This window comes from Plectropomus leopardus, chromosome 4, assembly GCF_026936395.1.
Source record: "Plectropomus leopardus strain MGB_pleo_1.0 chromosome 4, ASM2693639v1, whole genome shotgun sequence".
Classification (NCBI taxonomy): Eukaryota; Metazoa; Chordata; class Actinopteri; order Perciformes; family Serranidae; genus Plectropomus; species Plectropomus leopardus.
The window spans coordinates 27,882,852-27,905,462 of record NC_142179.1 but is presented as its reverse complement, the minus strand read 5'-3'; the positions used below and the strand labels follow the sequence as shown (position 1 = coordinate 27,905,462).

At 39.6% G+C, this 22,611-nt stretch overlaps 2 protein-coding genes across 4 annotated transcripts; one reads left to right on the top strand and one right to left on the bottom strand.

The window, feature by feature from the left end:
- Positions 1-2,106: 2,106 nt before the first annotated feature.
- Positions 2,107-13,270, bottom strand: syn1 (synapsin I). Of its 2 annotated transcripts, none has more exons than XM_042487959.2 (14): positions 13,132-13,270; positions 12,392-12,859; positions 11,282-11,339; positions 10,066-10,157; positions 9,738-9,894; positions 9,527-9,616; positions 8,966-9,028; positions 8,720-8,862; positions 8,546-8,620; positions 8,354-8,456; positions 8,131-8,265; positions 7,145-7,214; positions 6,461-6,995; positions 2,107-5,298 (listed from the first exon to the last, which is right to left on the bottom strand). In XM_042487959.2, exons 2-14 carry the CDS (start codon positions 12,721-12,723, stop codon positions 5,163-5,165), a joined length of 1,989 nt encoding a protein of 662 aa, XP_042343893.1. In that variant the 5' UTR covers positions 12,724-12,859; positions 13,132-13,270; the 3' UTR covers positions 2,107-5,162. The 2 variants fall into 2 exon arrangements, with proteins under 2 accessions (XP_042343893.1, XP_042343894.1); XM_042487960.2 differs by having other exon boundaries at positions 2,107-5,260.
- On the top strand, positions 13,259-22,249 carry vgll4l (vestigial like 4 like). 2 transcript variants are annotated; one of them, XM_088076994.1, is made up of 8 exons: positions 13,259-13,395; positions 14,793-14,934; positions 16,566-16,758; positions 17,282-17,406; positions 19,111-19,234; positions 19,350-19,599; positions 20,693-20,774; positions 20,908-22,249. In XM_088076994.1, exons 3-8 carry the CDS (start codon positions 16,751-16,753, stop codon positions 21,195-21,197), a joined length of 879 nt encoding a protein of 292 aa, XP_087933120.1. In that variant the 5' UTR covers positions 13,259-13,395; positions 14,793-14,934; positions 16,566-16,750; the 3' UTR covers positions 21,198-22,249. The 2 variants fall into 2 exon arrangements, with proteins under 2 accessions (XP_087933120.1, XP_042343896.2); XM_042487962.2 differs by having other exon boundaries at positions 16,563-16,758.
- The last annotated feature ends 362 nt before the right edge of the window (positions 22,250-22,611 follow it).

Genomic DNA, 22,611 nt, shown 5'->3' with positions numbered 1-22,611 from the left:
GCACGAATGTCTCCTCTGATCAGATGAGCCTTTAACTGCTAACTAAACCTAGATTTGTTAGGAGGGAATGGTACGGCCCGCTGGGCAGCTAGATAGCAAATGCAAGCAGGCAGACAGAGCTTTAAAAACCACAGTGACCTTTTGTGAGCGTGCTGCTATATAACATCCTGCCTGCAAATTGGATTTTGCACTGGAGACACTTTTGTCTGCAATGAAAACTTTCAAGGGAAAAATAAATTGATCCATTTGGTGATTAAAATTGAGCTCTATCCCTCACTGCATTTAACCAACCAGACAAAATATTTAGATAGGGCAAGTCATTTTAAAGTTGTATGAGGGAGAATATCTTGATTTTAATGCATTTTTTTCAGCCATAGATGCAGTCATTGATTAGCACAAAGACATAGTCATTCTTTTGACTGCATGATACTATTGGCTACTTTCAGCTGCAGCTGCTGCATTCAGATTTGCAGCCCTAATGAAAGCCGAAAGACAGTGGAGCATAATACATGTGTTTTTCCACAGGCACCATAAATTAGACCTTTATTCTGAGAAGAAAAGATAACGCTGAACTATGATGAGTGGCATTCAGAGAGCCATTTGTTTGTGTGTGCCAGATTAGTTTTGTTTAATGGGATTATGCACACATTGGTATTTATGTTTTCTGTGTCATTACGACTCAGAGCCATGTCTTTAAAATGTGTCTCAAGACACACAGAAATGAGACCTCTTTGCTCTTTATTAAAAGACAAAAAAAAATCATGTCTCTGCAACTTTACTAGCTTAATAATGGTTCAGTGACTTACTGACATCTCATTTCTAAAAAATAGAGATCCAAACAGTGAACTGTAGCGCTGGAAATGCTTGTTCTTGGGTGTTTAAGAGGAATGTGCTTCCAGCTTTTGCTATCTAGATCAAGCTCCTTGCAAATTGTGCTGAAAGATGCCGTAACTAAAAAGTATTTACCACATTAATGTAATGTAATTTAATGAACTGTTCTGATCAAACAGATAGAGACTCGAAAGGGTATGCTCATTACACCAGTGTAAAATGAATTACATAACATGATTCATCTAGTGCAGGATTGCAGGCTGTGGTAGTCAGACTGCAGGCCCACACCACCTTGTGGTCACATTAGTATGACTGCTATTACAACACTGCATGTCAGCACAACAGTAAGATAAGCAAACTGTGCTCAGTTTACACTTTGCAACATGCATTTCATACAATCCATAACATATTTTATTGCATTCAAAAGTTTAGAAGACTTAGGGACTTTGTATAATTGTTGCTTACTGCCATACACAGTACAAATAGCAACTTGACCCAGTAACAAAACAGTCAGTGTTACTTAGAGACACGAGCACATCTTGCACAACTCCTACCTGTTTAACATGGCCTAAAATTACATTTCCAGTTTCTTGATCTGGATGTCATGTCGGGTCAAGACAACATACAAAACATACAGATCCTCTCTCTATTAACTTGGAATAGTTGAACGACACTTCAGGAAGAACAAAGGAGGAATTTTCACTTCCAGAATGGGCAGACATGATTAAAGGGGAACACCACCTAAATTAAGAATTCAGATATATTATTTCCATGGGTTAAGGAAGTTCAGACAATATTTATGGACCTGGGCTTCTCTCAGTCAAAGCCAGAAACCAGAGGAGTATACTTGAGGTCTCAAAGGGTCTAAAGTCTGGAGCTGCTCCACAGACAATAAATTAAAACCTGATTTTATGGACCCATAGAATTTCCTTTTGTTAATGATCATGAGTTTTATTCTATTGTAGTGTTCTCAGTTCTGAAACAGATAGTGTAGGCTACACATGAACTCATTCTCACTGGGAGCTTTCAGTGTTATAGGACATCTTTCACATAGCTCCAGACTTTATACTTGATGACATCACAAATTAGAGTCACTCTAGTTTTTGGCTTTGGGAGAGGCTTTGTTCATTTTTACTAATACGTTTGGACTGTCTTCGGCCATAATAATAAAATGTAAAATAATGAAAATAGGCGACCTTCCCCTTTAAGTAAAACTTGGACCCAAAACACTTAGTATCGAGGCCTATCTCCAGCCAATAACAAATGTAATAGTCATTGTTGGCCATAGACTTTATTAGACATGTGCATGTTTTAATAACATACTCATTTTCACATAATATAGCTACATTGCATATAACATCAAATATTTTTTTTTACATTTAATTCAATAATCCACCATGATTTACATTATGCAGTATCATATTTTTGATTAACAAAAACCTCAGCTTTTTGATTCTTGCACTTACATTTATGATTTTTAAGTCTGGCAGGCATCAACTGACAATCAGTTTCACTCAAATTTGTAAGGATTCAATCTTTTCACGATGATTATACAATGCATTTAGAAAACAATAAAACTAGCTGTAACAAAGAAAAAAGTACATTCACAGTCAGATATAACCACCATAAATAATGTAAACCTTTCAAAAAGAAATGTGTGAATATCAAAAACATAAACACATAAAACTGCTTCTTTGCATCGCTGTCACAGCTCATCCTGTCAGTCTCAGGAGGTGCTGTGGCAAATGGTATGTCTTAATGTGGCCAGCAGGCCTCTGAGCGACAGAATGACATTTTTCAAAGTTAACCATCCGTGCTAATTGTGATGGCTCATTTTCATAAATTACACACTCAGTGTAACAATCACACAAAGCTGCTCTTACTGATTCTCTTGGCGTTAGGCTGTGCCACGATAAATCTGACAGTAATGCACTGACACTGAGTCATTGTAAAATTTAAAAATGACGCCCTGAATCACTCATGCATACACTTACAAGCCCCAGATAGTCCTGCCTCATTGAAAAAAATGAAGCATGTACAAAATAATCAAATGAAAAAACTGCACAAATTTAAAAAATAAAAAAGTTCAGAGACACACATTATATCAACAAGCACAAATAGCAGCAGGGGATAAATGTGACAATCTGCATCACTCAGAGCTCTGTACAACACATCTATTTGGTTTGACCAGTTACGGAACGACATTCACACGTTTATGCACCATTGAGCACAAGGGATCACTGTGGCTACACAAAACACAGGCAGCATGGAGAATCTGCAGGGGAACCAGGACTGCTTTATACTTTTGGCTATTGGGCCTTCTCTAAAAGCATGATATTGCCATACTACATCGACATTCGAATGGAAAGCGCTCCTTCTGGAAGACATTTTAGTGCCTGGAAACTGAAAAGTTTTTCCGTTGTGATCAAAGAAAGGGTTGTTAGTGTGAGGAAGGGGTTGCAGGAAGTAAGAAACCTCCTGTAGGGGTGCATCCCACAGTCTACATTCCTTTACCTTTATGTATAGTCTCTTTTTACACACAAGGAAAACCGGGAGGCATATAAGGAAGCAGAAAGTCTGCTGCAATGTATGATACAGACTCAGGTTTGGAGTGACTTCAGTGCAAAATCACAATGTATTGACTAACTGCTACACCCTAAAATCAACCTGACATAATCCACTAACTGACTGTACATCCACTAGATTCAGAGTTTGTTTACATTTCAATAAACTGCTTTGAAATTAAGGGATTATGAAATAAAAGTCTCTGTAAATAATCTAGTTTTATCTAACTGTACCTGAACGGTTGTAAACCCTAAACCTTATCCTACTGTCTCACACCTGTCACAGACACAGCAGCACTCCAGGGTGGAGTTGTTACTTTGTCAAGTGGCAGATGAATAAACCTGAAAATATACACTTCATACATCAGTCAGTGTCGCTGTATTCAAGTATAAGTTTTGCAATATACTGTGTGTGCAAAAGCATCTGAAATAATAGAAACATTCTACCTCATTAAAATGCATGCTTTTCCCTTCATAATAAGTAAACAGCCACAATAAAACTGTAATGGAAGACCCTCAGCCACATACAAGTGTCACAATCAATTGGACATCCCTGAGAAAACTCCATTTGATCTGACGTTCTTGTCTGTGTAAGGCATGCTTTCAAGGTGGAGAGCTTTCAAGCTTTTTGCTCTTGTGCAACAACAAACGGGAAGAAAAGTGGCGGCAACAACATACTCACAACACCTACTGGGTTACTTTACTAACTAATTCAACTACATGTGACGACACAGTTACAAGCGCCAATGTCAGGGGTTGGAAAATGCGACCATTGCCTCCTGTTGACATGCAGCTAAGACATCACCATGAGCGGTCAACAGCTCAAACAGATCTAGCATTAGCTAACACTGGACGTTCAATGTGTGTGTAGCTGTGCTGAGTTAGGGACTGTACAAAAATGATTAGGGACTAAAAAAGAGAGAGAGAATATTGTCATTTTTATTTTTGTTAAATGGAAGGTAGTCTAACTTTTATGGGAGAACAGGGGAGGGTGTTTTTATTTATTTTTATCGTACCTCCATTTCTCTTTTTTATGTTATAGTTTATGTTTGTGTGACTAATCACATAAATAAATGAAATAATGTAAATCATAAAGATTGCTGTTGTTTGTGCCGTGGAGGCACATTTTCCCATATGCAGAGGATATAATAAGTTTATCTAGCAAGCTCTTTATCCAAAAATAGAGTGGCTTCATCTTCATATGTTTGACATAAATATATTATTTAGAGATACTGAAAAACAGTGGGGAGGACCTTACTTTTTTTTATAAAACAAAATATATTAGATTACACACTCCTCCCCATCTTCAATAATTTTTGTACAGTCCCTAAATTAATTTGTTTGTTCGGCGAACCAATCAAAATTTGAACATAAAGATCACAATTACTTTAGGGCACCAACAAACAAGTGGGAGCAGTATTTTGTTGTGTACGTGTGCTCATGCATATACAGGCTCTTTCGTGAGTTTTATTTGTGTGACACCGTGAGTAGATGACTTACTTAAGCTTGAGGCGAGGCAAGGAATGTTTCAGTTATCAGTGCCTAAATTTACTGTGAATTCTACTTTTTGTTCATTTTAAAAGGTTTTAAATATTTAGGCAGTGGGTGTCAAGTGTGTACATTTTCATATCAGGGTCATTGTACATAAACTGGAGACGGCATCCTGTTGGTCCTTGTTGGTTGGGGGGATTTGTCCTTCAGTGTGCCTGTCCATCTTTCTGTCAGTAGGAGGAGGGGGGGGAGGGGAAAGGGGGGGCTTATGCCATCTCAGTCTGAGAAGAGACTGGCAAAAGATTTGCGTAGATTGCGTATGGTTTCAGCCTTCACCTCATCCTGGCTAAGGCTGGCTCGTGGCGCTGGGGTTTCTGGAATGTTGAAGGTATTTGTAAGAGACTGGGACTTGCTATAAAGAGAAGAAAATGGCAATAGAGGAGAGGAAGAGGCTATTAAAGTCATGCAGCAAACCCATGGAATGAAAAGACTGGAGCACGGCAAGACCGAGAGAGAGAGACAGGAGAGAAAAGGCTCAGTAAAAGATGATAAAAGCGCATTCCTCTATGGTCATTCAGTATCACCATATCATTTCAAATTAGCTCTGATATGATATGAACAGTGAATGACTTTTCTGGATTCAAAGAGATGCATGTTTTTTTTAATCAGGAATTGCTGACATCTTTCTTAGGTCTCTATTTAAAGACAAGAGAGCATAATGCAATCTGATTATTATTATTATTATCCAAAATCAGGATTCATGTGATTCATTTGTCTATGAAAACCATCATCTAGAGAACGTATCAAACACGCAGGTAAAAACGTTTATACCGATCTTTATTTATAACACAGATCTGTACAGTTTGGCGTTTTTTTGTCAGGGTATTAGTTTGATTATATGAAAACATAAACGAAATATTTTTTTTATGTTTCATTTTATGGTTCAAATATATTTCCTATAGTTATCAAATATGTTGACCCACTTATTAGTTAAAAAATAAAAATTGTGTCAATTGAAATTACTTTAAATGATATGGCAATAAAAGCGCTTATTTTAATTGTTTCATCAAAAATCATTTATATCAAGATCGCAAATTTGACATTTTTCTCAGAAATTAAACAATAGCCCACTTCTAAAATTTGAATATTAATAGCTATTTAGTTTTTATATCCATGCCTGCTACAAAGAGAAAACTGATTTAAAAGTATGATTTATGTAATTTAGTCACTTGTGTCCTGGAATATGGATTGTGGCAGATGTGGTAGAATCAAAATGATTATGAACAACTGCAAGCCAGCTTTAGCTTGTTGTTGTTTTAATGTATCACAATGTCTCCAGACAATCTGAAATGTTATGTTTTGTGAAACTGTTGCTGAAGGATTGAAAAAGGAAGAATAAACAAATCATGCACATTCAAGTGGATCGTTTGTCAATAAAGAGTATGAACAGATTTCCCACGGGGCATGCATATCTCAATGCAGGCAAAAAGTAAGAAAAGATCGGCTGTAAGGTTCACTTTATGAAAAATGAGAGGAAACTGATCCTAAATCATTTGTCATACACAGTTACTTACTTTAGTTGTGGAGAGCCGCCCATAGCCGGGTTGTCCTGACTGGGCTTTTGTGGGGGCTGAGGCTTTTGCTGCAGGGGGGGTCGTCCTCCTGGGCCTCCTTGGCCTTGGGCAGCAGGTCGGGGCTGCTGGGTGGTGGCTCCTCCGGGACGCCCTTGCTGGCCAGGAGCCCTCTGTTGCTGTGTGCCTCCCTGTGACTGCTGCCTAGGGGGCTGAGCGGGCCTCTGCTGCGTTTGGCCTGCCGGAGGTTTCTGGCCAGGGCCTCCTGCAGTTTTCTGCTGGGTGACAGACTGTTGCCTCTGAGCTTGAGGTGAACCTCCCTGGCTTCGCTGAGGAGAGCCCTGACCAGAAGAAGGTCTCTGGCCTTGAGGAGCTCCCTGACCTGGTGGCCGTGACTGGGCTGCAGGTCCTTGGCTTGCCTTAGCCTGGGCACTGGGGTCACCGGTAGCAGGGGTTGCTGCAGATTGCTGGGCCTGTGCAGGAGGCTGGCCTTGAGGCTGTGGGCGCTGCTGAGATGGAGGACTTTGCTGAGGACCACCTACAAGAGACAAACAAAGGCAGCAATTCAAATTCAAATACATTCCTAATATGCTTACCTAGATTTAGAAATAAAGAGAAATGATTTGTAAACTACAACAGATGTTATCAGTTAATTTTTTTGTTATTGTGAAAAGGTCAAGTTCTTACCCTGAGGTGAGGGGCGCTGTTGAGCCTGTGGTACTTTGGGCTGTGAGACAGGCTGAGGAGATACTGCTTTCTATAAAACACACCGTAGGTAAAAGGGCGAATGTTTGTCAAAGGAGAAAGGAAAAAAAATAAATAATATTTAGAGGAAAAATGTTCAAGTCTTTTTGGTCTAACAATTGTCTTAATTTGCTTAGAAAAATATTGCTGGATATTAGATATTTAGAGGGCCTAGCAACAAAGAAAAGTATATTCTGTGCAGGGACATTTTTTGCTGTAGAAAGAATAGTTCTTGACTTGGTAAAAAGTGCGAAATGATGCCAGTGCTAGGTGTTTGATTCCCTGTGGTCCACTGACACAGAGAATATCTGATGTTGTCTGCATCAAAACCATCTCTGATCTCTCCTCTAATAAGTCCAGAGTCCTCTAGGGATCAGTTTTGGGCCATAACAATTCTTTGTGCGTGTGTGTGTGTATGTGTGTGTGTCTTGGGTATGATACTCGAAAATATGACAAATCTACACTTCTACACTGACAACACTAAATAATATGCACCCACTAAGCCTTAAATCTACTCAAAGCAGTTTGTCTGATACTCCAGAATGTATCAGCTCACTCACTGCATTATACAATACTGTAAAACTGAATGCTAAGTACTGGTCTGGTCAGACATAAACATCTATATTTCAGAGTGATCCTAAATATTGATGGCTATCATGGCTACAATCTCACAGAGTCAGAGTGCTACACAATACTGTAATTTGTTACCTGTTAATGGCTTTTGAACTAATATTTTAAAACATGTAGTTCTTTAATTTTTGTTACATGTCCAGAGTCTTTACCATGCTATATTTCCCAATGATTCCAGCAGCTGCCTTGAGTTTGGTCAAAGCAGTAATGCTAGAGTTCTTACTATATCCAAAAAGTAAACCACACAACACAAATTCTACACTTTACTGTATTTTTTTTTTTAAATCTGGTTTGAGCACCTGTGCTGGCTGCCCTGCGGAAGAGCTTGACGTGCGTGGAACAACCTGGTTCATCCTTGAAATCACCAGCTCTGCAATCTGAACACGATCATCGTCCTGCTGGTCCCCAATCAGTGGCATTGAGCAGTCATCAACCTAAAAATCCACATTGTATGGTTTGAATGGATTTCCTTCTGATCACAGACAAATATTTTCTTGATATCCTTACACTGCATTGCAGTACCTCTATAATGTAGTCCTTGCCGTCTTTACCGTGTAGAGCCTCCACAGCGCAGATATCCAACCCTCCAAAAATGTCAGAGCAAGAGTCCACCCACATTCTGTACCTGTAATGAGGTGTTAAACAGTGCTATAATAGTAGAGTGGCACATTATGGGATTTACATGTCATCTCATCTGTATTTGTGTGCTCTTACTTGTCTGACATGGCCACCTGCTCAAGCATTGATGAGCCAGTGTTGGTTTTCCAGTTGCCGGAAATTGATGTTCTCCTGTTCATTAGAATTTAAAAATTATTGTCATTGTTTAACCGTTTCCATTTCTAGTAATAATATATTGGTGTGTTGGCTCTTTTGTAGTCTGAAACTCACATGTAAGCTTTGTAATTGTTGCCAATCTTCTGGATGCGAACATCATACTTTGCATCAATGAAGGGCTCAGATGTGGCGTAAGTCTTGGTCAGTGCTACAACACTGGCAATATCTTGAAAATCATATTGATTGTCCACTTTCACCTGAAGTAGCAAAGGTCAAAATGTGAACATAGTGGCATATACTGGCCCCAAAAATATTGTGTTCACATTGAACTGAGTAAATATTTGAGCACTCCAGTATTACCTTTCCCATTCCTGAGTGAGCATGGCCCATCTTTACCACTACAGGGAACCGAGGGGAAGTTATCTGTAACAACAGCGTTTTCATATATTCAGATTCCCCACACATGAACTTCATCATGGTAATGTAATGATTAAAATAACATTTTTAATATACTTCAATCTTTCGGCAGTGCCACACAGCACCTTTTCTCTATTTCTGCAGGAGATTCTGATTCATATTGATGGCTTGAAAGCCAGCCCCGTGCTGTCAGCCTGTGACTGCAGGGGTGGAGATGACTGCTCTGCAGCAACAGACTCAGTGTAACTGTACTGTCACTGACTTGGCAGATGAATAATCAAAAACTCTGCCTCTACCCGGAACGAAAATAACAAGACACTCCCCAGAAAATTAGATTGGTCTCGGCTGCTCCGTGAGATGGAATACTGACATGGAAGTGAATGTGCAGAGGGATGACCTGTTTGTGTGTGTCCCTTTAAGGGTTCAGCATCAAGAGATACCCATCAGCACAAGTGAAAGGGGGGAGGAGAGAGAGAGAAGGAGAGCAGATGGCAAAGGACTCACCATTTCCTTGTGGTTTGGATAGTAAACCTGCTCTATCAGTGGGAACTCCTCTGGGCCCAGTTGCTTGAAGAGTCTAGACATCTGAGCGAACTACAATTGATACAAATGTTTAAGAAGGAGCATTTATAATAAAAAAACGAGTTTTGTATGTCTAATTGGCTGAATTTAATGTGCAATATGGTTTAAAATTACTCATTTAAATAATTCTTACCACCCATGGCTTGTCACAGAAATTGTAGACAGAGTGCAAAGAGTTAACACTTGGCAGTCCAGCATACTGCAATCCAATCACTATGTTCCTGTGGTCTCCATTCTTGTCCATGCTGAAGGCATGCTGTCTAATCAGCACAAAGTCTGGCTTAAAGGATCTGGGACAGAGGACATTAGCAAAATATTAAACGGCATTGCAAAACAAACTGAGCAGGTTATGAGGCACTTTCATTCAGGTTATAGTGGAATTTCAGCAGATTATAACATAACCTCAAACAGCAGCAGCACTGTGGATTATCTGAACTTGAAATATTTTGCAGAGTACTTACTTAGTAACCTTATGCCCATTCCTGATTGCATCAATGTCCACATTGTAGGTGCCCATGGAATTGACCACCAGGCTGATTTCAGAGAATTCTGCCTAAAAGGATAATGTCAAGGTCAACTGAACACCATACAAAACGCTGGCATCATGATCACAGCAAAGACGATGGGGAATGACAACGTATTCTACACGAGCCAGGTTTAACACAGTATAATTATACGATGGAAGACTTCATCCAAAGTGTGTTCTTCCTGTTTGGAGGCCTCTAGGGAAATAATGGAAACGACAGCGCAACATTATGTAGAGGGACAAAAATAGAAGGAAAGGAAAATGCTTCAGGCAGCGGAAAATCTTTAAAAACTTTCAGGGTGTCCTCAAAGCGCTGTTGGGCCACTTACACATACTGTGTAAGTTGCTATTTTTATGAATATTCTTATACGGCTACACATTACTATTCATACAGCTATCAAAACCATTATCGGTCAGTTGTAAGGCGACACAAACATCTGATTTATTATGTTTCTCTTGATCAGATGTCAAGAGAGCGAGTGTAAGAATGAATGCAGCAGCCCCTCCTATATCAATGCTCACTCAGTGGTGAACTGGACTTTGGTACATTTATCATTCTGAGGGATCTCTATGAATGCAGTAATAGCTCCCATTGTACTGGATGATTCATTTGCTATTTACTGAAGAAACCATGAATCATTTTGTGTTAGTATCGAGCCTGTTTTTGATCAGTGCACCTAAAATACAAGTTGACATATTAACAAAATGATTCACCAGGGGACTAAGAGGTGACACTGCCTCAGAAAACAAAGATATGTAACCAAAACAGGATCAAAGTGAAAACGAAGGATAAATAATATGTGCATGGGTACGTCTTTCATGGATAACAACAAAAGCAATCGTCCTATAATGATGCAATGCGTTCATCTACAGAGAAAAATAAACTGATTTTTCAGTTAGTTTTTGACAGAAATAGACCACATACAAATGTATTTATCAACAAAACAGAAATTATTAATTTCTTATGAAAGAATGATGTAACATCCTGCCAACTGAGGTTCACAGTCTAGCCACAAGGCTCAGTGAAGGCAGGCTGGTTTATTTCAACTACTCCAGTCACTCTGTGCTTTATTTTCCAAGTTTCCTGTCTTTCTAGTAGGGAGTAAAGATGACCACTAACAAAGCAAATAGTGCCATGTGTAAAAACCTACCTGTTCCACCTTGATGTCAAATTCACCATGGACTTTTCTTCCTCTGAAGACCTTTACCCTGCATGCGAAATGAGGATTTGAGTCCAATTTGTTTCAAGACAAAAAAAACATGAATTTCATTTTGCTAAAGTCTCCTGTAATTGACAGCTGACATTTTCTCCAGCAGTTGCAGAACATTTCAGAGCTCTGAGAGTATTCCTGAAAAGATTGAAATGTGATGTCAGATAGGCTACATGTGATATAATGACATCAAGAGACTGACACTCATTTTCTCACAGATACCGTAATCTGTTAGTGTCCTCATTCTGCGTGCTAAAATCATTTGAATTAGGCAGTTTCAGCCCTGTTGAAGGCACCATGCAACATGCATAAAAAGATAAAGCTAAATTAGGTAGCTTAATGTAACACTTCCTTAACCTATCTGGTGCACCAGAAGACATAAATACCAGTCAATGCATTTTACATGCACCCTATGAGGCATAAATATCCACATCTCCTCCCTGATGTGACAGAGTGGGAGAACCACAGGGCCTCTGTACTGTGGGATGGCAGGGTTTTGATGTGATGATGCACAGATCTGCATAGTTCATTATCACCCAGGGTGTCATTTAGGGTGCTCAGTGTGCTCAGTGTTTTATCGCCTCTGCCTTGTGCGCAAAGCTCCAATAAGCATGCATAATGTATACTGGTGAGGAGGCTTGACTAACCCATATGCATGCATTTTTTTTGCTTGTGCATAATGTGCTCTTACATCCACTTGACTTGAAAATACCTGCATCATCATGGTGGCATCAGCCCATAGGGCTAATATTAAACATTTTAACGGCAGATTGCTTCGACATGAGCAAAATCTGATCGTCAAATGAAAATGGCTTCTCTGCCTTCAGTCATTTGCGCTTTTTTCTTTTGTTTTTTTTAACCATGGCACTATCACACATCTGCAGGGTATTTCAGGTCTGAGCAACAAGCCAGCGGCTGTTACACGTGATGTATCTCACAGCACTGGATGAATCATATGACCTTCTAGATGTTAGGGCCAACGCAACCCACGGTCTGGCACACATTTTTGTCTAGACGAGGCACCGCGCTGGCAATGCGCACTGCTCTTACCAGTCGGTCTGCTGGTCATCGATAACCAGAAGGATCTTGGCACTGCTGGAGACTCCTGCCCGGTCTGCTGCCTCGGATAAAGTCGCAGCCGCAGCAGCTGTGGTCTGTTTGACAGCATTGGATATGGATGAGAAGAAGCTGGAGCCTCCACCTCCAGGCTGCTGCTGCTGCTGCGGCGGCGGCTGGCTGGCGGACTGGCGCCTCTCCGTCGGCCCGGGCGACACTGCGGGGCTTTGCTGCGGCGGTTCGGGGCGTTGGAGATCAGTCATGTAGCCATTGGGCAGGTTGGACATGAAATTGCTGTCCGAGAGTCGACGACGCAGGTAGTTCATGATGGAGACTTGTTAAAATGACGAGGAGAGGTGTCAAAATATCCTCCAACTGGATGCGACTTACAACTTGGTCTTCAGTAAGAAAACGGAATGACTAGGCTACTTTTCCATGTGCAGAGACGGGGATCAATGATACCTAAAGGGGGAAAAATGGTGGTATCAATTTGGTGCAGATTTTTAATATCTGATCACAGCAGCAAAGAATCGTGACTGTAAGGAATTAGCTCAGGTAAAGCAAATATGCATCACACAGTCTCCTGAAAATCGCTGAAAAAATAAAGGACTGACTCATAGAGTTAAATAATTCACGTTTATATCTGATGGATTTTCTGAATTAACCCACCTTTCAAAACAACCTCGGTAGTATCCTTATCAACAGTGACTGTCATAACAAGATGGAAAGCCTACCTGGGAGTGTGTCCAAACTGATCCGCCCCAAGGATGAGGTGATGCCGCCTAATAATTATCTACATATAAGTGACTCTCATGTCCTCTGTGCGGGCGGGCGGGTCGTGCATCGGGCTTGAACCTGTGAAATGAAAGCTACAGTCCTTCCTGCATCACCGCCGTTCTCCCTGTCCTTACCCTCAAGCCCTAGTTTTTTCCGTCTGCCCTGCGTCACTCCCAGTCATCCTGAGGGAAAGGAGCCTGCAAGGCTGCACGAGAGTCAAGGTAGGGGAGTGTGCGGACACCGACTTCCGGGTGTTCATTTCAAAATAAACGCATGTTGATGATAATGATTTTTTTTTTTTTTTAAATGAGGTTAATGGAATTATTCTGACAATAAAATGCATGTAGTGAATCCAACTGGCATCTAGCCTAACACGTTATTAATAGTTACACGTTTAATTGGAAATAGGAAAATTAAATTCTCGTTTGCAAATCAATGCACCTTTTTCATAATTCATTATGTGTCCGAGAGGACATTTTGTGTTGCAGCAAGTGTTGTTATTATTCTTAGCAGTAGTAGTAGAAGAAGAAGATAGGGTGAGATGAGATAAGATTAAATAAAAGAAGATAAAACAAGATTAGACTTTATTAATCCCACAGTGGGGTAAATTCACACGTTGCATAAGCTCAAATGTCAGAAGCAAGACAAAGGCAATAGATAATCACTCAGTTAAAAGAAATAATAATATAAAATCTTTATATAAATTTATATATAACACTTTTCATTTATGGGTTCTACAGATACTGTATGTGTGTGATTGGTTGCACAAAACAATTGTTATACCCACATGGCGGGTATTCTTACCAGCAAACATACAGAAATACATAAATCTGAACATGGTAAAATATTGCATAATATGAAATTGCACAGAAGTATTACACAGTATAAATATAAAGGAAATGTATCAGGATATGTACATGTAAATGAACAATGGTGACTATAAGGATATGTATAACAAAGTATAATTATATAATGATATAATAGATATAACATACCATAATATATGCATATATTAAGTATGTATTTCACATAATGTTTGTATAGTAATTATAAACACTTGATTCTTTTACTTTAAATTTGATATCAGCATAGGTTTTAATTAATTGTTATTGTTAATGTTAAAATATAGAGATTTATTTAGTTATATTGATGTACAGCCTTTGTATGTTTTAGATAATTGTATATTTAATATTTGGGTTTGTGGCATATTAGTTATTCAAAAGAAGCACTATAAGCAAACCACCCTAGGGATTTGTAAACAACAAGAAATTATATTTTATAGAAATTACTTTAATCAAAATATCATATTTAATTCAACTATCTTGGCTTTTTTGAGTCTTTTAAGCTATGAAAGGGAGTATTATTGAACTTCCTGTACTGGTCAGCCTGTGTTTGTCTCACTTGATGCAGCTCTGTGTTGGGATATGATGGTGGTGCTGATGAGAGCAGGGTGTCAGGGGCGTCGCTCACTGTCAGACACGGGCATGCTGTTGACTCCACGGGGTGCTTATGAGTGTTGATGTGATATTGCATCCTGTTGTGTTCAATAATGCAGCAGTGACACACTTACTGTTTCCCTTTCAGGCCGCTTACACAGTGTGTTACTTTTGATTTTCAGCAGTCAATACAGACTGTGAGGGATGCGCCATCTGTTGGTGACACCCAGAGAAAGTGATAAACACAGACCCCCGGGGAGCCCCGGGCCTCTGCTGTGGAGGTGGGGACTGAACCAGTGGACATGGCTACATGTTGCTGTGAATGTGAGTGAATTTCGTATCTTAGTCAGCTGCATATTGCGTGATAGAAAAGGTAAAATAGCTTGTTATACTCAGAAAATAATAGAAATGCATAGTTTTTGGGGGGAGGATTTGTAGGATATTGGACTTTAAAATGAGATATTTAATTACCTTTTCTGCATTACTAAATATGTATTAAATTGTCATTGATATTGGATCTTTCCTGCACTTTCTTTCTTTCTTTCTTTTATTTATAATTTTTTCAGTTTTGTATTGACTTACTGATTGATTGATTGTCCAAAATTGCTGCCATGACAGTGATGGGTTTATTAAGTTCTGAACACACTTAAATACTGACTATTATGCAGTGATGGCATCACTTCTCTTATAGAGCAGCAAAAGTAAATAATAAATAAATAAATGGCAAAGTAAAGATTTAACGTTTTTGTTCAAATTTTGTTAAAGTATTTAATGTTAATCATTACATTAACAATTTCAAAATATTTAATATATTATCCGTAATATCACTATGTCATGTTAATGTCTAGTTGTATTTATTTATTTTAAGAATTCATGATGAATTATTAGTTGAGTGATGATAATTTCAAGCAACTCTCTGCTTTTGATACATGTTGAAACTTTGGCCTTCTTCTAGAAGGTCCACTGAGGCAAGTACAGTTCGTCGTTGTTATTGTCATTTATCATAGTTTTAGCAATATCAATTAGTCATTTTAATGTCTGGAAGTTTCAGTCCAAATTAAAAAAGAAATAAAAAAAGTTAATCATCACAACTGACTTGTGCAGTTGTGTGTCCGGTCTGATGTACTGCCAAATTTAGGGAAAAAACGTTGGAGATGTTTTATAGAAGTGAAATGAACATTCATCTTGTCAAGTTGATTTAACTTGGAAAAGGTTGATTGATTGATTATAACAAATTGCTGATCATAATTTAAGGGAAATGTATCTATTGATACTGATATTCAATTAAAGAAAATACATTTAGGGCTATTTAGACTACAAACTGACTTAGTTTTGCTGCACTATGATAACATCTTTCCCCTTTTTTTTAAGAGGGAAGAGCAATGACAACTTTGTAAATAAAACAACCAGAAAAGAAAATTCTTAACTGTTTGAACAATTAAAAATGAATGCTACAAAACTAGAAAAACACAGTGGTGAGGTTTCCATAAGTGTTGTGTCCAGATTCCTAACATTTTAAAAAGTTTACAATATTTGGAATTTGTCAGTGAGCAAACTTGTTTTTCAAGAAGAGTGTATAGTAAACAGCACCTTGCTATTCTTGATTTATTTATTTTTTAATGCATATGCAGTGTGGCTTGTTATTGCCCTGTATGACTTAGGGGTGGCACTGTTGAGCTGAAATTCAACATAACACATTTCATGCGTGTATTCACAACAAGCCCTTTATATGTGCAGCTCTCTCTCGTTTTGGTCTACAGCTGCTATCTCCCTGCTAGGATAGTAATCAGTATTAAATGGATCGAAACAATATATCAGCCAATACCAGGGGATCATTTTTATTGATTCCCATTACATTAATCTACAAACATTATCAATCACATTCATTTCCATGATTGATATGTTTTCATAAATCAACATATTAATTATCACTCTTAATGATTTTTTTCCAGCAGGCCTAATGCCACACAGTATCCGGCCTCCCAAAACCTTTCTACGTGCGACCAAACTCCTCAGTATGCTCAGGCGAGATTGTTCTCATGGCAGCGGCATTTTCAGGACTTAGGAGTCTTTGTCTGGCCATCAACAAAAGCCTTTGGATTACTGGTGAGGCAGGCTCACAGTACAGCTGCGTGCGTGTATGGGCAGGTCAGTGGAATGACTGGAGCTCCGGTGGGCTAAGAGCTCGAAAAAATGCAGTTTGGTGAGATTGCAGATTAGGAGGGAGGGAATGAGGGAGGGAGGGGAGATGGACAGGTGGTGATCCCATGAAGGCAAACAAAAGGCACACTTCACTTTCTTCATAGCTTGGGGTGAAATCTAAATAAAATGTGGAAACAGTGATTCAGGACCAGAGATATACAGAAGAAAGTATTGGGGAAAAAAAGCAAAAGCTTCTCTAATCATTCTGTGGTCCTTTGACATTTAATAACTTTCCACCTTTGAAAGTGGCCTATCTGTGAGCTCATTCCTGTAGGACAATAACAACGCTGAGTGAATGAGGGCCTTTGATTGGCTCCTGCAGCAGCCAATCTGAATGCAGGGAGTGAGTCACAGGGAAGCCACTGCACCTATCTGCACTCACCTGATACTTTACCTGGCTGAGCTCAGACCCAGCATCTCATTACCTTTCCAATACAATCTATAACTGAGGCTCATTGTGTCCTGTAAGCTCCAGCAGTCAAGGTGTCCCTCTGTGTTTGGCTTCACTCGGGCAAAGGCAAGGAGACATGGCTGTGGCTAATTTCCAGTACATTACCCGGATGAGCAGTGGCTTTAAAGTCTACATTTTAGAGGGTGAGTTTGACTACTGCTTTTCTTTTATTTTCTTGTGTTTCTTGATGAGATTGATATTGCCTTGATCTGACTTTACTGTGATTTCTAACACTGGGGTTATACATGTTTGGATCTTGTGTCATGGCACAACTTAATGTCATATTTGTGTTTATTACAGTGGCATTTGCTTTTGTCGTTTGCCTGTTTATGTGTATATAAAATATATCATCATGACATCATCAATATAATCATGACATGCTCATGGAAGATATACACTAACAGCAACATTCAGCTTTTTTAATGTTTTGTGAATAATGCTGTTTTTGTATGTAAAAAAGATAGCTTTTTGACATACAGAAAAGACAAGCAAGGTTAATACAGGAAATCTATTTCAAATAAAGAATAAAGGAACTCACTTTTAATACTCACTGTCTTTCAGGATCCTTCTGATTAAACTGAGATTCTGTAAACTGTGTTGTCACTCCTAACTATGCGGAGTTCCTGATGGATATCCATACAATCTGAGTAAACACAGCAAAACAGAAGGTCAGGCAGCATTTTCCCTCCGCTAACAAGGAAGAAATATCCATGCCCGAGGCATTAGAAAATCAGCATAGGTGTGGTTATACCTGCCCGCCCCCCTCCTCCACAATGGCACACTGTGCGAAGGAGTAGCTCACAGGTGTTGGAGTGTTCAGCCAGTAGGAAATGTGGATTGGAGCGAGCACTTGTGGTGTGAAGACACAGTAGACAACTTTCATTGTCTCACAAATCAAAGCACATAATCACCTCATTGTTCGATTTCAATACGTGTTATTGTGGTTTCTTTTAGGGTATTGAGTGGTTTATTTAAATACAGTTGAGGGAACTTTGAAGGACTCCCGCTGCTGCATCAATGTGGATTTTCAAGTGTTAACTGAGTATACAGTCAAACAATAGGCTGAGTTTAATTATGCTGCCATTAGGTTTTCAAACAGTTCTTGTGTGTTTTGACTGTATTGCATGGCAGTTTTGAACATAAGAGCTCACTAATGTGAGTCCTATTGATTTAAAACTCCCTTCGCCTCGGTTAAATGTAATAAGTGATGTACCTGATGTTATAAAAGCACAAAATATCATTTTGTGGGTTTAACTTGCAGTCTGAATACACAGTGCAATTCTCTTATTCTTCACACCAGAGACATCACCAACTCCTTGATGCTGATTTGTTTCAACTTTATAATTGCAAAAAATCCACCGTGTGTACTTGTGCTTTCACTTTGATGGGCCCTTTCAATGGTTGCCGCCCAAATCAGGGTCGTCAGAGACTAAAAGCGGTTAGATGTGCGGCACTCCATGCTAATAAAACCAGTTGATTGTGCCCTTTTGACTGTGTGATAGGGCTAAATGCCAACATTATGCAGAAAAACAACATTTACCGTTAGCACTGAATCAGCTGTGTCGTGTTGTAACCCTTGCTGATCAGGTAGATCGAGTTCTACGACTTAACGGAGTTTACAATTAACGGTGGCAGAAAAAAAAACATTTTCCCACGAATAGTTGTCATGCAGGTTGATGACATGGATCAAAACAAGCAGTTACTCATTACTGTAGTAAAATCATCAGTGCCAGTAAATGGTTCATTGTTTTTTCTGGATCTATTTTTCTAACGAATAAGCCATAGCCAAAACGGCTTTTTATTAAAGCTTCTGTGTTCTAATTTTGCAATTTAATTTAATCTTCCAGGTCAGCCCCACCTCAGGAGTGAAGACAGATACAGACATATGGCAAATGACCGGGCTCGCGCCCCGACGGCGCATCCAGTCAAACGCAAGCACAGCTACGAAAGAGGCCTGACATTGGAGGAAAGGTTGGTGAACCTGGCTTGTTCATGTTTACATTAGCAATTCAACATTAAAATGAGGATTTATTGAACTCAAATACTGTCAAAGACGTGACAATTTTCTGACAAATACATGTTTCAGGCGAGAGCGGGCTCTGAGCAGAAGCAGTGGCAAAGCTGCCCAGAGAGCAGCGCCAGCACCAGCAGTGTTCAACAGGCCGCAGAGCCCCACATCGACCTGGAGTCCAACACCCAGCCCCACCAGTCCTCTGCCCACTCATGTGTACTACGCTCCAGTCATGGATGAACCTCTTGCCCTTATCAAGAAACCAAGAAAAGACCCTGAAAGTACAGAGGGACAGACTAAAAGCTCTGCTACCACTCAAATCCAGGTAATTCACACAAAAAGCATGAGCTCCTTGTGTCCTTAACATTTTCTGTGTGATTTTCTCAAAGGTCACGAATGTTTGGGTTGTCAGAACTCATGAAAAGTGGCAGTACTGTGTGTCTTTGTAGTCTCAGTGTAGCTCCAGGCTACCCGCAGGAGTGGTACATCTCCCATCTGTAGTCAGTCAATCCAACTGCACATGCATTCTTCTCCCAGGAGTGTATACAGGCCTAAGCTTGTTCAAGCTATGCAATCCAGCCGGATTCGGGAAGAAAATGTGAGCGATGGAGGGAAGAATGCCCTCAACAAGACCAAACAGACTGCTCTCTCTTTGACCTGCATATGCCACCACACTGGGAGTGATGTGGCTCTCCTGGGCAAACCCAACCAGTTTAATCGGTTTTCAGATGATTTCGTTTTCTAAACTCTGCACACTATCATGAGATAAAAGTGCACAGCCAGGTTTAGGATGATATTAAAATGCAGTGGGAGGAGGGGAGGGGGTACAAACAGGGTGCTCTAAATGCAGAAATAAAGTCCCTTTTCTGTGTCTTTCAATTTAATTACGCTCTGAAACCTGAGCAAATTGGATTGATTTCTTTCAAAAACACGGGACAAGGCAATGAGCAACTCAACAGCAGATGGTTCAAAAATTAGCAGGAAATTCACAAAAAGTTACAAGAAACTTTTTTGGATAATAAGTGGAAAAAATAAAAGTAAAAAAAAACAAACAAGAAACTGACCCAAAAAAGCACAGAAAACTTAAAAAAAAAATTGTATGATTTTTTTTAGTAACACAAATTCAAATAAAATGAATATGAATATTAATACAGTTATCTTGACATTTATTCCTAGTGTCTTGATAATTTCCCAATAGATCTCCCTGAATTTTTAAAACTTTTTTTAAGGTCACCTTCTACTGATTTCTTGCCATTTGTTGGTCATTGCCTTTTATCCCCATGTTTTTGAAATAAATCAAACCAATCTGCTCACTTTCAAATGGTTAAATAGCTTGTGAACACCATCTGAATGCAGTACAAGAACATTTCTGTTAATTCAGATTTTAAAGGGTTAATGATCCAACTTTTTTTCCCCAGATGCGTCCCTCTGTGATCACTTGTGTCTCCTCATCCAGAAACCCCTCCTGCAGATCCGAGGTCCACAGGGGCCCCTCATCAGGTCAGTCCTGCACTCATGTGAATCACCTCATCCACCAGACGGTCACTCCCTAATCGTCACACACACATCATAACGCAGATACCCGCTCACTTTCCTGACTCACCAAGGTGTGTATTCACCTTTTCCCTTCCAGTGATTTCCAAATCCAACTATGATCACGTCGTTGAGGAGCATTTCCAGAGAAGCCTCGGCGTGAACTACCAGAAAGCTCGCTCCCAGCAGCTCTCAATCAGCGTGTCTGTGGACGACCACTTTGCCAAGGCTTTGGGAGACAAGTGGCTACAGATCAAATCCAAGTCTTCCTCCTGCTCTTCCACACCTCCCAGCAGTCCAAGTGTCACTCACTCCCCCACCTACAGCCAGTCGCACAAAGAGTCCACCAGCAGCTCATCACCCACTTCCAGCCACTGGTCTGTCAATTAAAGCAGAAACGACCTCTGATACGGACTGTAACTTTAAATAATGCCCTGCGTGCAGCTCTGCTTGTCGAGCAATGGAAATGCCAGCACTAGTGTTGTGAGGGCGAGCTAACAGATGCAGGAGTGCTGTCACTTTGGACCGCCGTGTGTCTGAATTTGAGACACTCTGATGCAGATGAATGTAGCAATAATTCCCTGTTGTGTTACATTTCTATCCTCTGCTTGTCGATAGCACCTGAATACCTGAGATACTGTAGACAAGGGGTGTCAAACTCATTTTAGTTTGGGGGCCACATACAGCAAGATTTGATGTCAGGTGGGCCGGACCAGTAAAACCATAAGATATTTTACAGTTTAAAAAACTTGATACAGTCAGAAGGCTTGATTTTGAGTGTGGGTGTAGTTTGATATGTCCTGAACTCAACTATTTCAGTTAATGTCAGTTATTATGTAGCAATGTGGTTTCTTTTATAACGCCTCAATTTTCAGATTTGAAGTCATTTCAGGATAGAAATGTTGGACTTTTAATTTGAAATATTTTTAAATTTATTCAATCAGTTTTTGTGTCTGTATATAGCCAGATATGTCCTCAACTGAAATGTACCAGTCATTGTCAGGAATTATTTCATTTGTATTTCCAGCAACCCAAAATATCATAACAGAAACATTTTCCCCACAATTAAGTGGTATTTACCTCTGAGATAAAAATCAGTTGGACTCTGGTATTAATTACTTATTTGAAATTTCAGACTTTGTAAAGTCATCCAGAGGGCCAGATTCCAGCCTCTGGTGGGCTGGTTCTGGCCTGTGGGCCATATGTTTGACACCCCTGCTGTAGATGGTGATGTGGGATGATTGAAAAAAAAATCAGCCAAATAATCCTTAACATTTCTTTGAGTTTGTGTTGTTCTTTTGATGCAGCCTGAATGCCACAATTTTGTTGTACTGTATTATATTTATGTTCTGATAACATATGGGTTCCTTATAGTCTCAATGACTAGCCTGTCTGCTGTATAATATGATGCTTAGCAGCTGTACACAAGAGATTTTTTAAAAGACTTTAAAGAAATAAAAATATAAAAAAAATCCTTTAGTGTTTGTCATATGTAAAGGCATATTTGGAAATGAGAACTTAATTTAGCTTTGTGCAAATATGAATAAAACTCCTTTTATATTTGAGGGTCACGAACAGACGGACACCTTATGAGACCTGGGCAGGGTGGTGTACCAGACAGCCTAATTTCAGCAGTGAGTCAGTGTACGTCTGCAACACGTCCGGTGCCTACATGCCATTTACAGTGTGAACTGTTGCCACACACTGAGTGGAAATTAAATGGATGCATGAGCAACACGTTCGGGACTTTTTCCTGTAAGTTTGAGGGAATGTAGGGTGCATGTTCTAGCAGGCACCAGGGCTT

What these genes read in the sequence shown, in the direction of transcription:
- vgll4l (XM_088076994.1), top strand. An exon ending in TAAAGTCTACATTTTAGAGG is followed by an intron (nt 17,407 to 19,110) that starts GTGAGTTTGACT and finishes TTAATCTTCCAG; the next exon opens with GTCAGCCCCACCTCAGGAGT. An exon ending in CCACAGGGGCCCCTCATCAG is followed by an intron (nt 20,775 to 20,907) that starts GTCAGTCCTGCA and finishes TTTCCCTTCCAG; the next exon opens with TGATTTCCAAATCCAACTAT.
- syn1 (XM_042487959.2), bottom strand. Translation starts at nt 12,723, where the DNA reads ATGAACTACCTGCGTCGTCGACTCTCGGACAGCAATTTCATGTCCAAC. An exon ending in TTGACATCAAGGTGGAACAG is followed by an intron (nt 10,158 to 11,281) that starts GTAGGTTTTTAC and finishes TTATCCTTTTAG; the next exon opens with GCAGAATTCTCTGAAATCAG. An exon ending in GCAAGGACTACATTATAGAG is followed by an intron (nt 8,266 to 8,353) that starts GTACTGCAATGC and finishes GTGGATTTTTAG; the next exon opens with GTTGATGACTGCTCAATGCC.